The 13,107-nt window shown below is 39.7% G+C and overlaps 1 protein-coding gene across 1 annotated transcript in view; it reads right to left on the bottom strand.

Moving 5' to 3' along the window:
- Nucleotides 1–13,107, bottom strand: part of LOC127628542 (laminin subunit alpha-5-like) — a 95,124-nt gene that overhangs the window by 57,634 nt on the left and 24,383 nt on the right. The window contains exons 3-6 of the mRNA XM_052105335.1: nt 7,694–7,811; nt 6,899–7,017; nt 6,534–6,704; nt 6,297–6,388 (exon numbers count right to left, since the gene is read on the bottom strand). Coding sequence (XP_051961295.1) covers nt 6,297–6,388; nt 6,534–6,704; nt 6,899–7,017; nt 7,694–7,811 — 500 coding nt within the window. The remainder of the gene's footprint in view (nt 1–6,296; nt 6,389–6,533; nt 6,705–6,898; nt 7,018–7,693; nt 7,812–13,107) is intronic.

Raw genomic sequence — 13,107 nt, 5'->3', positions numbered from 1 at the left:
ACCTCCGTTCCCTGATTGAGGGAACGAGACATTGTGTCGAATGTAGTGACACAAGAGGTCTTTCTTGAGAGCCTCGCGTACCTCTGGATTTGAGAAAAGGCCACTGAGAAATTGGCAGACAGAATTTGCATGTCCCACCCCGGACAGACAGGTATAAAGGGAAGCGGACGTGCGTCTGTCAGTCAGGTTTTTCAATAAGGAGCCGAGTAAGGTTCAGCCGTTTACAGTAGTAGGTCTAGTGTCGTGGCAAGGGGGACACAACATCTCGTTCCCTCCATCAGGGAATGGAGGTTACAACAGTAACCATGACATTCTCCTTCTGTCACTCACTCAACGTTGGGTTGAATGTAGTGACACAAGGTGTCCCATTTAAAAACGCATGCACTAGAACGTGTACGTGAACTGTTGACACAGGTGCAAGCAAGCTACTGCGTGCTAGAATCTGCTGTATCGGCCGCACGTAACCCTCCCCAATGCCCCAACAAACCACACATGGGAGTGGTGCGGTGGTAAGTCCTACCTAGTAAGGGAGGAGCTCTACAAACACAGTGATCGGAGCAGAGAGACTGCCCAAGGGAGATGTGGGTCCGCTGACAGGGGGACCGTACCGTGGAAAATACATCACAGTGAGTTGCCTGAAGAGGGAATTAGGCCTGTGGAGCCCTACCCCAGTACAGAGTACTTGAAACTCATTGTGGGTCTGGTCGCAAATTCCTCCGCTGAATTCGCAGGCCAGAGGGCTAGGGAGGAGTCATCCAGGGAGACGAGTTAGTGGGATCTCCTGGGATAAGAGTTCACATGTTCGCCTCAATGGAGGGAAAAGGCGCTGAATGCAAGCGGTACACCCGGTCAGTTGTTCCATTTTACCGAATTCTACCAGCTCGGACCTGACAAAACATGGGACGAGACCGACTCAACCCTGAGATTATAGAATCTCGTAAATGTATTGGGTGCTGCCCAGCCCTCTGCTCTGCAGATGTCTGCTAGGGAGGTGCTGTTGGCCAGTGCCCACAAGGATGCCACACTTCTGTGGCACGGCCTGGGTCTGGTAGGCCAGGGAGATGGCGTCAACGACCCAGTTGGCTATCCTCTTTTTGGAGACAGCATTCCCTTTGCACCGTCCACCAAAACAGACAAAGTGCTGCTCAGAACATCTAAAGCTCTGTGTACGGTCCAAATAGATACGCAAAGCACTTACCGGCACAGCAACGAAAAGGCTGGGTCTGCCTCCTCCCGGGGCAGTGCTTGCAGGTCACGACCTGGTCCCTGAAGGGGGTCATAGGAACCTTGGGCATGTAGCCCGGTCGCGGTCTCAGGATGACGTGGGTATCTGCCGGACCGAACTCCAGGCAAGTGTCGCTGACAGAGAACGTTTGCAGTTCCCCAACCCTCTTGATGGAAGCAAGCGCTATCAGGAGGGCCGTCTTCAAGGAGAGGGCCTTGAGCTCTACAGATTGAAGCGGCTCGAAAGGGGTTCTCTGAAGGCCTGAGAGGAACACTAAGAGATCCCAGGAAGGGAACAGGCTTGGCCAGGTTGGATTCAGTCTCCAGGTGTCTCTAAGGAACCTGATAATCAGGTTGTGCTTACCCAAGGACTTACCGTCCACTGCATCGTGGTGGGCCGAAATAGCAGCTACATACACCTTCAAGTTGGAGAGGGACAGCCTCTCTTGCAGGAATGAAAGCACTGACCGAACTGTGCATCTCTGCGGGTCTTCAGACCAGGAACAACACCAATTTGCAAACAAGCGCCACTTTAGGACGTAAAGCTGCCTGGTAGAGGGAGCTCTGTCTTGGTTAATTGTGTCTACGACCGCAGGTGGTAGGTCACTCAGATCTTCCACGTCCCATCCAAGGGCCAGACGTGGAGGTTCCAGAGGTCTGGGCGCAGATGCCAGAGGGTGCCGTGTCCCTAAGAAAGCAGGTCCTTCCTCAGGGGAATTTGCCAGGAAGGTGCAGTCGCGAGGAGCATGAGATCCGAGAACCAAGTCCGAGTGGGCCAGTAAGGAGCCACTAAGGTCACTTGTTCCCCGTCCTCCCTGACCTTGCACAGCACCAGTGCAAGAAGGCTCACTGGGGGAAATACGTACTTGCACAGCCCCCGGGGCCAGCTGTGTGCCAGCGCGTCCGTCCTGAGGGGGACCCCCGTTAGGGAGTACCAGAGCAGGCAGTGGGATTTGTCTTGGGAGGCAAATAGATCTATCTGTACCATGCCGAACTGGTCCCAAATCAGCTGGACCGCCTGGGGGTGGAGCCTCCACTCTCTGCTGAGCGAGACCTGTCGTGACAGCGCGTCCACTGTTGTGTTGAGGTTGCCTCGGATATGAGTGGTGTGCAGGAGTTGCTGCTGACTCCAAAGGAGGAGATGGCGGGGGGAGTTGTGACATATGATGAGAACATGCATCCATGTAATTTTAGAGATAATGAACAAAAAGTGAGTTCTGATGTGAGAATTATGGCTGATCTTCAATGACTGTGTTAACTGACATCTAAAACAAAAACATTAAGTAGCATGCCAACTTTCTTCAGTGCACACAGATGGATGGATACTAGGAATGTCATACAATATTGATACATTGATTATTGATCGGCATATTATTTTCTCAATAAGCATCGGTATATTAACATTAGCCCACATTTAAATTAGAATTATTTAACGTAGTCTGGCGTAATAGCTTTAGAAGGCCACTAGGGGGGTGAAATAACATTTACTGTACTTAATAATGAAGACGGTCCTGCAGTGGACAAGAAGCACCGTTTCACGAGTAGGACAAGGCACAGGTATTACACAGTATGCGTCAATGCAGTGCAGGTGGTAGTATACTGTATAGTTGTCAATTCAGTCACTATACACAAAAAGTTACAAAGGTTATTGTACTTCTTCAAGAATGACCAAAGTGATGTTGATGAGTTGCAGGTTTGTGTCTGAAACAAGTGTAACTGTGCAAACTAAACGTTTAGAAATGGTGACACTTATTGTGCAATTTTTCAGTATGCAAACTTGAATAGGTTTCATTCAAGCTGTCAAACCACTGAAAATACATTGTGTAGGTTATACGAAAGATACATATACACAATATATCGTCCAGTGCTGGCTAGAGTAAATAATCAATATCCTTTCATAAGGATTTGGGTCGAATTTAGTGGAAAGTTATGTGAGTTGTGCTCTGTGGCGCTGCAGAATTTTGAGCAGCCTCCAGAGGGTCTGGTGCACGACATTCTTAATGTTACCCAGTATTGCTGCTCTCTATATGCATATTACGTAGTCTGCGTAGGGCAACAACTCCCTAGGGTGGCACCATCTTACCCTAGGGGGCACCAGAATCTCCACCGGCTGCCCTTACTTACATGTTATACGTTATTCAAGGACTCAGTAGCAGTCGTGGAACACAGACAATCACCGCATGTGCACTTTTTCACCGTGCCCCACGCTCGCACTTTCTCTCACGTCCCAGTTCATTCAAGCTATGTTTGAAATGGAATGGAATACTAGCAATATACATTAAACATTGCACATAATGCAATGATAAACATTTCAAACAGTTACTGTTACATGCCCACATTACATTTGTCTTATGACCTCTTTACAGGCATGTCTAATTTACTCTCTGCAGTTTAACTTTCTGCAAATTTAAATCAGAGTAAAAAAGTTCTGGTTCATTCGTCAAGCTTAAAAATGGAAGGTCAGGTTGAGAGCATTGTTTTGTGGGATATAACCCATGCAATGTGCTCTGTTGTATAAAGCACATTTGGCAAATGTAGTAGTACAGTAAAAAATAATCTATATTGAGCACAGTAAACACTACTCTATATACTGCAGAAATACAAAGAGTATCACAGTAGTATGCCTTTCTGAACATTGACTGTGTAGCCATTCATTCTCGTTCTGAGCTGCTTTCTTCAATAAAGAGTCACCATAGAAACATCTAAAACACCAACAACAAAATGTTAGTTTGATCTGAAATTTACATGTGGCTGTCTCAGAGGAAAACATCTGGGTTTATAGTATCCAGATCACAATCAGATCAATAGATTGCCTCAATATTGCGTGCACATGCATACCGACATGCACCAAAACATCCGCTCTCCACGACAGAGGAAATCACAAAGAACTGCAGATTTAAGACAGATCCATGAAGGTTACATACTATGAAACACTTCCCTTCTTTCCAAATGTAATGCTTGCATCTGTTTCTAGTTGGTTTGATCCGTTTTAGCCCTCTGGGTCTGGATATCTTACACAGGCAAGTTTTTTTTTTTAATTGACATATGTGACACCTTATAGCCGGTGGATATGTCTCAACTGTGACACGATTGTGCATGCCAAGTGCAAAGAATATTTCAAGATGTCTGAAATGTTAAATAAACCTTTGTCATTTAAACAGAATGATCTGCTGACTATCCAAACATCTTCTGTGATTAAGGAGCATGCCACAGTATTTGGCTCAAATGTGCGTCAAATATTTTGCTACTAGTACTCATTAACTAACAACTATTATCTTGCATAATGATCAAAGTAACAAAAGCAACCAGCAATCCAATACACTGGGAAACAGATGAAGCCACATTTGACATTTTCAAACATTTTTAACAAAAAGAAACCTTTTCTATTTGAATATGTTCTACAATGACCTGGATGAATGAAAACCTTGGCAAACATTTTGTTCAAAGCATGACCTGAAACTGAGCCACTAGAAATGGATACTTAGGCATTGGTCAATTAGAAGGTCAAGAACATGAAAAGATAGTTAACAGTAAACTGTGCTGTCCCGGAGGCGCATGACGTGTGTTTTAACAAGCTTTAAATCCAGACACCTGCAGGCTTTAAGTTCTGAAGAATGTCCCTGCCCATTCACTATCACTCACTCTCTTGCAATATGCGCATAGACCTGCCTGTAACTCTTCCAGCTACAAACTCCAAGATGCAAATATTCTAAATAACTAAGCAGAAAAAATGAAATCCAGCATTTGTTGCTCTGTTGTGTTATTGGTCCTGCAGCCATTTTCTCTAGATTACATAGGCCAAATAGAGTTTATTACAACATACCCTTGCGAAAGGGAGTGTGCAACCCCTTACACAAGAGCACTGTGCTGGTACCATGGTATTGTGCTGGTATAAAATGGTAATGCAATGACACTTATTTACCATGGTATACAATGAATACTACATTCAGGTCCCATGGTATTTATACTGCCTTCACATGCTATCGAAATGATCATAAACACAAGTTATCTGCTCTGAAGTTGCACATGAACGATAAATTGTTAACTTAAGCTGTCTTTAAGTTGTCATTACGACAGGGACATTTTTTTTTAATTTTGATGACTGAGTTTCAGAGTTGGGAGATGTAAACTTTCAACATAGCAGATGAGAGTAAGGTTTCTGTAGTGAACAATAAGTTTGATAAATTTGTCTAAATACAGCTAATTGTTAGCATTAGCCATTTCGATTCCCCCATTTTATGTATATCAGCAACCATTTGATGCATATTGTACATTTTTACACCAAGAAAATAGCATGTATTTGCCCAAAATTCCATAATGAACAGCAAGCTGCCTGAGTGATATGTACAACAGAGTCAAAATAAGATTTCCCCTAGAAATACACAGAAATGAACCTGGTGTCCTCCATGTTTCCTGGTCTTTCTGACAACAAAGCACTTGAATGTGAATTACTTGTAATTAACACTTCGGAAGTGGGAAGTAGGATAATTGCGATAGCACATAAAGGCAGCATAACTCCAAAGTACTTCAAAGAATATCATGGTAGTACCATAGTGCATGTCCAAAAATCATGTTATTACTTTTCCAAATAACAAAAAATTGTCCAAATAACTGTGATAGTACCATGGTAATATTAACGTGAAGTATTTGTTATTGCCACTTCGGAAGTGGGAAGCAGGATAATTCCGGTAACACATAAAGGCTGCTCCAAAGTACTTCAAAGAATAGCATGGTACTACCATAGTACATGTCCAAAAAACATGTTTTTGCTTTTCCAAATAACAAATACCATGGTGTTCATACCATGGTAATATTGAGTTCCTATTTGTTAGTGTAGTGCTTGAGGATAAGTAATATTTTGAGGTAAAAATATGTGCAGAATGTTCAGAATGTTCAGTGTGCTGTGACTGTGTGCGTGTGGAAACTTAAGTTAATGATAAGCACAGAACCTCCTCCAGAAACAGGAAAAAGCAGATTATGAATAGTATGTCATTCTTCCTCTTTAAACTATGTCTGACTGAAAAGTATAGGGACAGGCAAGCAATATTTGAATACAGGTCACTCACTTGTACGGGTCGTTGGGGTCTTGGGCATTACAGGCCTCGGCATGGCCGTTACACACACATCTTCCCCCAATACTGATGTCTTTAATACTGTAATAATACTGAAGAATAAACAAAGAGCATGTTAAAGATTTAAAAGAGAAGAACACAAAGTTTTTACACTATTGCTTAGTTGTTCCTGTTCAGCATTGTTAGAGCTGTTGTATTTTTGAGGAAAATACTGAATGTTAGTCCAGTCTATCTTACTCTTCGTGTGACCGTGGGGTCTCTCAGGGCTTTACCCATCAGGTGACCCAGCAGTGTGTTGGTCCGGAGAAAGCGAAGGCGAATGTTGGTAGCCTTGGTGAAGTCCCTCAGGAAAGGAGAGTAGGAGAAGTTCATCGCACCTGGTCGTCCGTTCACCAGAGACACCACAATCTGAAAATGTGTGTGAGAGAGATATAAACACACAAACATGGAAACACAATGACATCAATACCACAAAGTAGTCTTCTGTAAACTTCACTTCAAAGACAACAAGAAACTTAATGTGCCAACATAACTGGACAAGGTAATAATGTCAGATTTGTGAGCATCCATGAATTTCCATGAGTGTCTGTGTGTGTTCGTACCTCTCCATTTTCCAGTGGGACAATACGTGAGTATTCTGTTGTGCAGATGACATCATTGTCATGACTGATACGCTCGATAGACCTCTGGCCAAACCGCTCAATACAGTCTCTCTTAGAGGCTAGAGCAAAAACAGACAATGAATGAATACATTGAAAAGATGATAAACATGTAAAAATGTGGGTAGGTGGCCAGTAAATCCAATTTTTTCATTTTAATTGAATGTGACAGTGAGGGGAAAGTCTCCAAGTGGTGTAATATTATGTGTTCTTTAATATTATATACTTCTAAAGTGGTAAATATTGAAAACTACTGCATTTATTATCTACATTAATAGAAGATAACACTTTACAAAATAGTACACAATTTATTCACAATGTTCGATGCAGGGAATAAAAATGGTTCAAGGAATGAAAATGAAAACTGTTTAGCAGAACATAACCGAACAACTGGAACAAATTGATTTTCAATTGTTCTGGAGTGAAAACATTATGTTAAAATGCTGTAACCGGATATACCGTAACCCTTTAATTTTGTTCCAAATATTTTTCATGAAACCAAAGTCCAAAAGGGTTTATCACAGTACATTTTTAGAACTACACCACTTCATGTTGCAAGAAAAAACTGCTTAACTATTAATAAATTGCTTGTTATTATTTATATGCCGATAAATCCATCACTCTCCATCGAAACTCTGCTGAAACTCTGTGTAAGAACCTTGATGAAAATATGAAGTGAACACAAAACAACACATCACAAAATTAGATAAATCTAATGCTAATTCTATTTATACTCACAGGCAAAGTACTGCCATGGCTGGTAGGTTTTTCCAAAGTCAATGGAATGCTCCAGCACCCACAGATCTGGCCGAGGGGAGTTGGCAAACTTGATGAGCACATACGCAACATGAAAAAGCTGCAAAGGTAAAAATAGAGGGAAATTCAATAGAACTTGAAAAATTGACAAACAACTAGATTAAAAACTAGGGCTGGGTATTGATACAAATTTCCCAATTCGATTACGATGCACAAACTCTCAATTTGATTCTGATTTTGATTTGATTCCATAAAAATTAATATGGGTATAATTCAGTTATAATGTTCATTTTGGTTGCATATGAAAGAAATTCTCTCCCAGCTAATGCTGATAATTATCCTGGGGACCTTCTATCTTGGTAAAAATGATTCTGTTGTGATTTTCCCCCCTTTTTTCTCCCCAATTTGGAATGCCCATTTCCCAATTTCTTTAAGTCCTCGTGTTGGCGTAGTGACTCACCACAATACGGGTGGTGGAGGACGAATCTCAGTTAAGGAAGACCACATTATATAGACCACGAGGAGGTTACTCCATGTGACTCTATCCTCCCTAGCAACCGGGCCAATTTGTTTGCTTAGGAGACCTGGCTGGAGTCACTCAGCACACCCTGCATTAGAACTTGTGACTCCAGGGGTGGTAGTCAACATCTTTACTCGTCTATCTTGGTACATTCAGAAAATGTTAATTTTACCAATAATATTTTTAATAGTTTTTCATCATTTTGGTCAAAATGTGCTTTTTTTTTTATTATTAACAAATCCATATATTCTATCAATAAATATGATATTATATTGCATTTATTATATTTTGTTACATGTTTTTTGTTTTCATAGATCATTTGTACCATTTACAAGTATTTACATTGATTTGTTGAACATGCTTTTTGTTTTTAAATAAAACCGTCTGTTCGGTAAAGAGAGTCTGTAAATGAGCGCATATTTACTAGAGAAGACTCAAATGGCTTTAAATCCTCCATGCTATGCGTGATTCAAATTAAATGTTTATTTTTGTTGTTTTTGATTAACATCTGAACTGACTGTAAATAACAGAAAGTATATTAAAAGAGACATTATTGAAAGACAAATGGATTGCATAGATCTCGTATTTGGAAACTCATAACATGGAATGAGTCACACTAAACTCTTACCCTCAACACGCATTGAAAATATCTCAATGCTGAACTTCTTTCCTACAATACCACTCAATCACTGGTAAGTAAAATCTGAACATTTACCAGCCAGTGGCTAATCAAAAACATTTAAGTCACATTGGTTGCATATGTGAGTGATTTCCTCTCATTGTAGTAGAGGGTTACACATAGAGTAAAAGATCAATCTTGGGATTTAAGAATAGATATTGGAATCATATAAATGAAGATTATAATGCATCAGAAAATCGATAAATTTACAAGGAATGTAATGATCCATCAGTCCAATAAACAACGATGCAATGTCATCGATTCAACTCACAGACTTCGATGTATATTTTTTGAGATACATCTTTATTTTGACACTCTCATGCCAGCCTTATGATATTCATCTTGCTTTATAAGCACTAAATATGGTTCTCATGTGGGACACGGATGTGCGTGGGGTGATTGAAGCCTGAAGTTGCACTGTGCTACTCTCGAAATGCAAGCTCAGGTGACAGGATAGTGCAGAGCGACTCACATGTGTGATTAAATGGGCTTCCCTCGATATCATTCTGCATGTGACCCACTTGAAGTCTACAAAGTCTACAAGCTAATTTTCAAATTTAAAGCACAATGGAGCATTTCAGCCATGTCAAATGGCAAGGCAATGAGCTGTCATCAAACTTTTGTGACTTTATTTTTATATTATTTATTTATCTGTATCATTTTGTTTTTCAGAAACTGGACTACCTTTTCTTGCTGTGGATGTCACAAAGGAATTTCTATACTCTGTATCTTCCCACGGCATTCTATACACATAAATTCATCACCTCTAAATTCATAGAGATGGAATAAATGCACTCATAATTATGAATTCCCCTTACATATCAACCCGTTTTCCAGACTGTCTGATGGGATTTAACTCTGAAATAATAAACCAGTTATGGCTGAAAATTAATATAATATCACAGTAATGTTATTAAATGATTCATTAATTAAGTCACTGGGGTTGACAGATGTTCTCCCACAGTAATTTAATCAAAGACAATAATTAAATTAATTAACTTGCTCTGTTTTTCTTGAACATACTCCATCAGCATCGCTCCATTAATACACAATCATTTTGTCCCAGGACTAGGTGTAAGGAATGATGGGGGAAGAAAGTGACATCATGAGGACTATTAAATAACCCCCCAAGTGGAGTTGATGTTGAAATTACAATCATTAACAACCAAAATAATAGTCATACTAATAACACGAAATCGCTGTGCAATTATCTAACGTATGTTTCAAACGTGTTTTTCTTTTCATTGTTTATATGGAATCTGATGCCAATAAAAATCCATTGGTCAGTTTAAATCTACTCGATCCATTTTAGTTGTCTGTAATAACCACCTGACAGTCCACCTGACACATGCCAGTCAGGATCTGTGTAGTTTCTGCTATCTCTACTGCTCTCAAAACACCACGATACATTCTCACGGAAACGGCTGTTCTATTTAGCCATGAGAGGAAATATATAATGGGAAAGGGGGGTTATTAATCTACTGTATGCGATCTATAGTGGAGCATCTGACAAGAAATATCAAGCATTCTTCTAATAATCTCTATGGAAATGTGTCTTCCTCAAGCAGGTTCAAGCTTAATGCCACAACATCCTTATCATGTCCTCTCTAAGCCTCTCAATGCTGACAACATGGTATCCCCCTTAACACACACATAACATAAAAAACATACCCCACCCTATATACTAACTTCCACAACCCCTCAATACAACCCAAAAGACCCTATGCTACAAAGAAGCACTTCAGCCAAGTCAGGGTCTTTTGTCAACGCAAGCCTCTTCACATATATGCAGAACAAAAACACATCTGTTGGAAGAATTCAATGGGAGTGGGAGAGGGGGAAAGGTGGACACTTTGAACTGGGGATCTGTTGCTCTTTCTTCCATCGGTCAGACGGGCGGCTGTACAAAGGGATGTGGATGAACCTGAACTCCTGACAGAAGAGCTGAAATCCCAGCAGACTGTGTGGCTCTGCACTTCAAGAATATTAAGAACACGATGAGAGATGCAACATGTTTTCCACAAGAGGCCAGAAATTTTAGATGAGAATGAGATTATATCTAACCACTTGATCCCATCATGATGGCTTTTGGGTTGTTGTACCACTTAAGTTAACAAAATAAGGCATTATATCATCAAGAAAATAATGGCTCTGATGAAAAAAATTAAAATAATAAAAAAAGATATTGGTGAGTTTAATATTAAGAAGAAAAAAAAACTTCTGGTCTGTTGAATAGTGTACCTACCTGCTACAATATATTGAACATTTGTTCTCTCCCCGCTGTGTGTGTATATGAACAAAAGTGGCAAACGGAACAAAACAGAGAAAGTACAAAAAATAATACTAAAACCTAAAAGACTTAAAAAATATCTAAGCAAATCTAAACAAAATGTTTTCCTTTACTTTCTATTAATTTTCATTCTGACACATTGATTTAACAACAGGTGTGTTTATTTCATAATTATTTACAATGCTGACGCTCAACCCAAACGCTGAATTTGATTGCTTTATTTTGTGCTATGACATTCTTTTATTCATTCTTTGGATTTGGTGGGTTTGCTTCAGTGTGAATTAGTAAAAAGTGTGTTTGAAAAGTCCAGTTGCATTCAGTCTCCCTTAAACTTAATGATTGCACAAATTCCTTACTGGCTTTCTGCATTACTTGTGTTGCCATAGTGATAAGAATGGAAAACATAGCCATGGGATACAGGTTTGGGGACTGTGAGTGCCTGGCCAATCATTAAGCACCTGAGGAAGTGTCAACACTTTAAATGAAAAACAATTATACAATAGAGGTATTTTAAAACTTTTTTTAACAACTTTAATATTTAAAAGATTGTTTCCCTTTCATTAACATTATGGATGAAAGATAATTTTCTTTTAAAGAGAGAATTAGGCTTTGGAATCATATATTTGCCCTTGCACTCATCCTCTAACGACTTGAGAGACTTCAGAAGACCTGACAACATTTCTGGTAAGGGAACATAGTAAGCAAAGATGGTCCCTAATTTTTATGGTGCATTCTGGGTGTTTGTGGGGAGCGAGGAAACGATTTTGCAATTGAGACAGACCTAGAAATGGCCAACTCTCTGACCAACGCCCTGACAACTAAACTAAGGAGCTGACTGAGATGCACCAATTGATTAGCTGTTTTTGTAGCCTATGTTTATGAACTCGCAGCCTCACGTCTTTTCTTTTCTGTAGTTTCTATGTGAAACTACACCTGTTTAGGCTACGTGTCATTTGATTTGCTGTCTTACATCATCAGCGGGCATCAGGTTATCATTCTTACAATATTAATTAAACCATGTATTGTGCTGCAGTACCTAATAAATTTACCGGCCATACAGCGAGTAACTCTGTTTCCTGTCTCTCTGTTTTGTTTTTCCACCCTCGCCAAATCACGTCTACAGAGGCAGAATATCTTCACAAATTAAGAGAGGCAGAGCTACGGTCTGTTAAGCTGGAAAATATTTGCAATTATTATTAATAATCATTTTAATTTAACTTTACAATGTGTTTTTTTATTTTATTTATTTATCTTTTGATTTTCCTTGGTTAATTAATCATCATTCTCTGCACCCGGCTTGACATGTTCTGGCACCTCCCAATTTGAAAACACTGTTCTATACATATCAGTTTTAGGCATGAATGCATAGGATAGGTGAGGTTATCCATGTATGTTTGAACACGCCCTAGAGTAACAGAAGATCTAGTATGCAAGGGGAGGTCACACGTTCACTCTATCGCCCTCACCCTCCTTTACACTCTTTTCCAACTCATCATTCTGTCTTCATTTTTTTCTTTACTGTTCACTAAGTAATTTTGTCCATTTACAGATAAGAATAATTCTTTTGACTAATTACCTTACATTAATAAATTTTGACAAATTACATTACATTAATGAATTGCCCAGTTTAACAATGTTTGTTATAAAATATTATTTTACTACTCACTGAATACTGCACAGTACACACAGTATACTGATTGGTATTCCTTAAAAGTAGTATGTGAAATTTATTATTTATGCAACGCTAAAAGTTTCAAACAATTTTCAAACAATCTTTAATACACCAGATATTCAAATCATGTCTGATGCAAAATTGTTATCGTTCAAACAAATTTGATAGTTCATATTTTTGAATGTATTACTGAGCATTAGGGGTTTCCACATGACATTAGGGGCATCTTGTTTTG

Source organism: Xyrauchen texanus, chromosome 35, assembly GCF_025860055.1.
Source record: "Xyrauchen texanus isolate HMW12.3.18 chromosome 35, RBS_HiC_50CHRs, whole genome shotgun sequence".
Classification (NCBI taxonomy): Eukaryota; Metazoa; Chordata; class Actinopteri; order Cypriniformes; family Catostomidae; genus Xyrauchen; species Xyrauchen texanus.
Note: the sequence above shows the minus strand (reverse complement) of the source record. Positions and strands in the feature narration are given on the sequence as shown.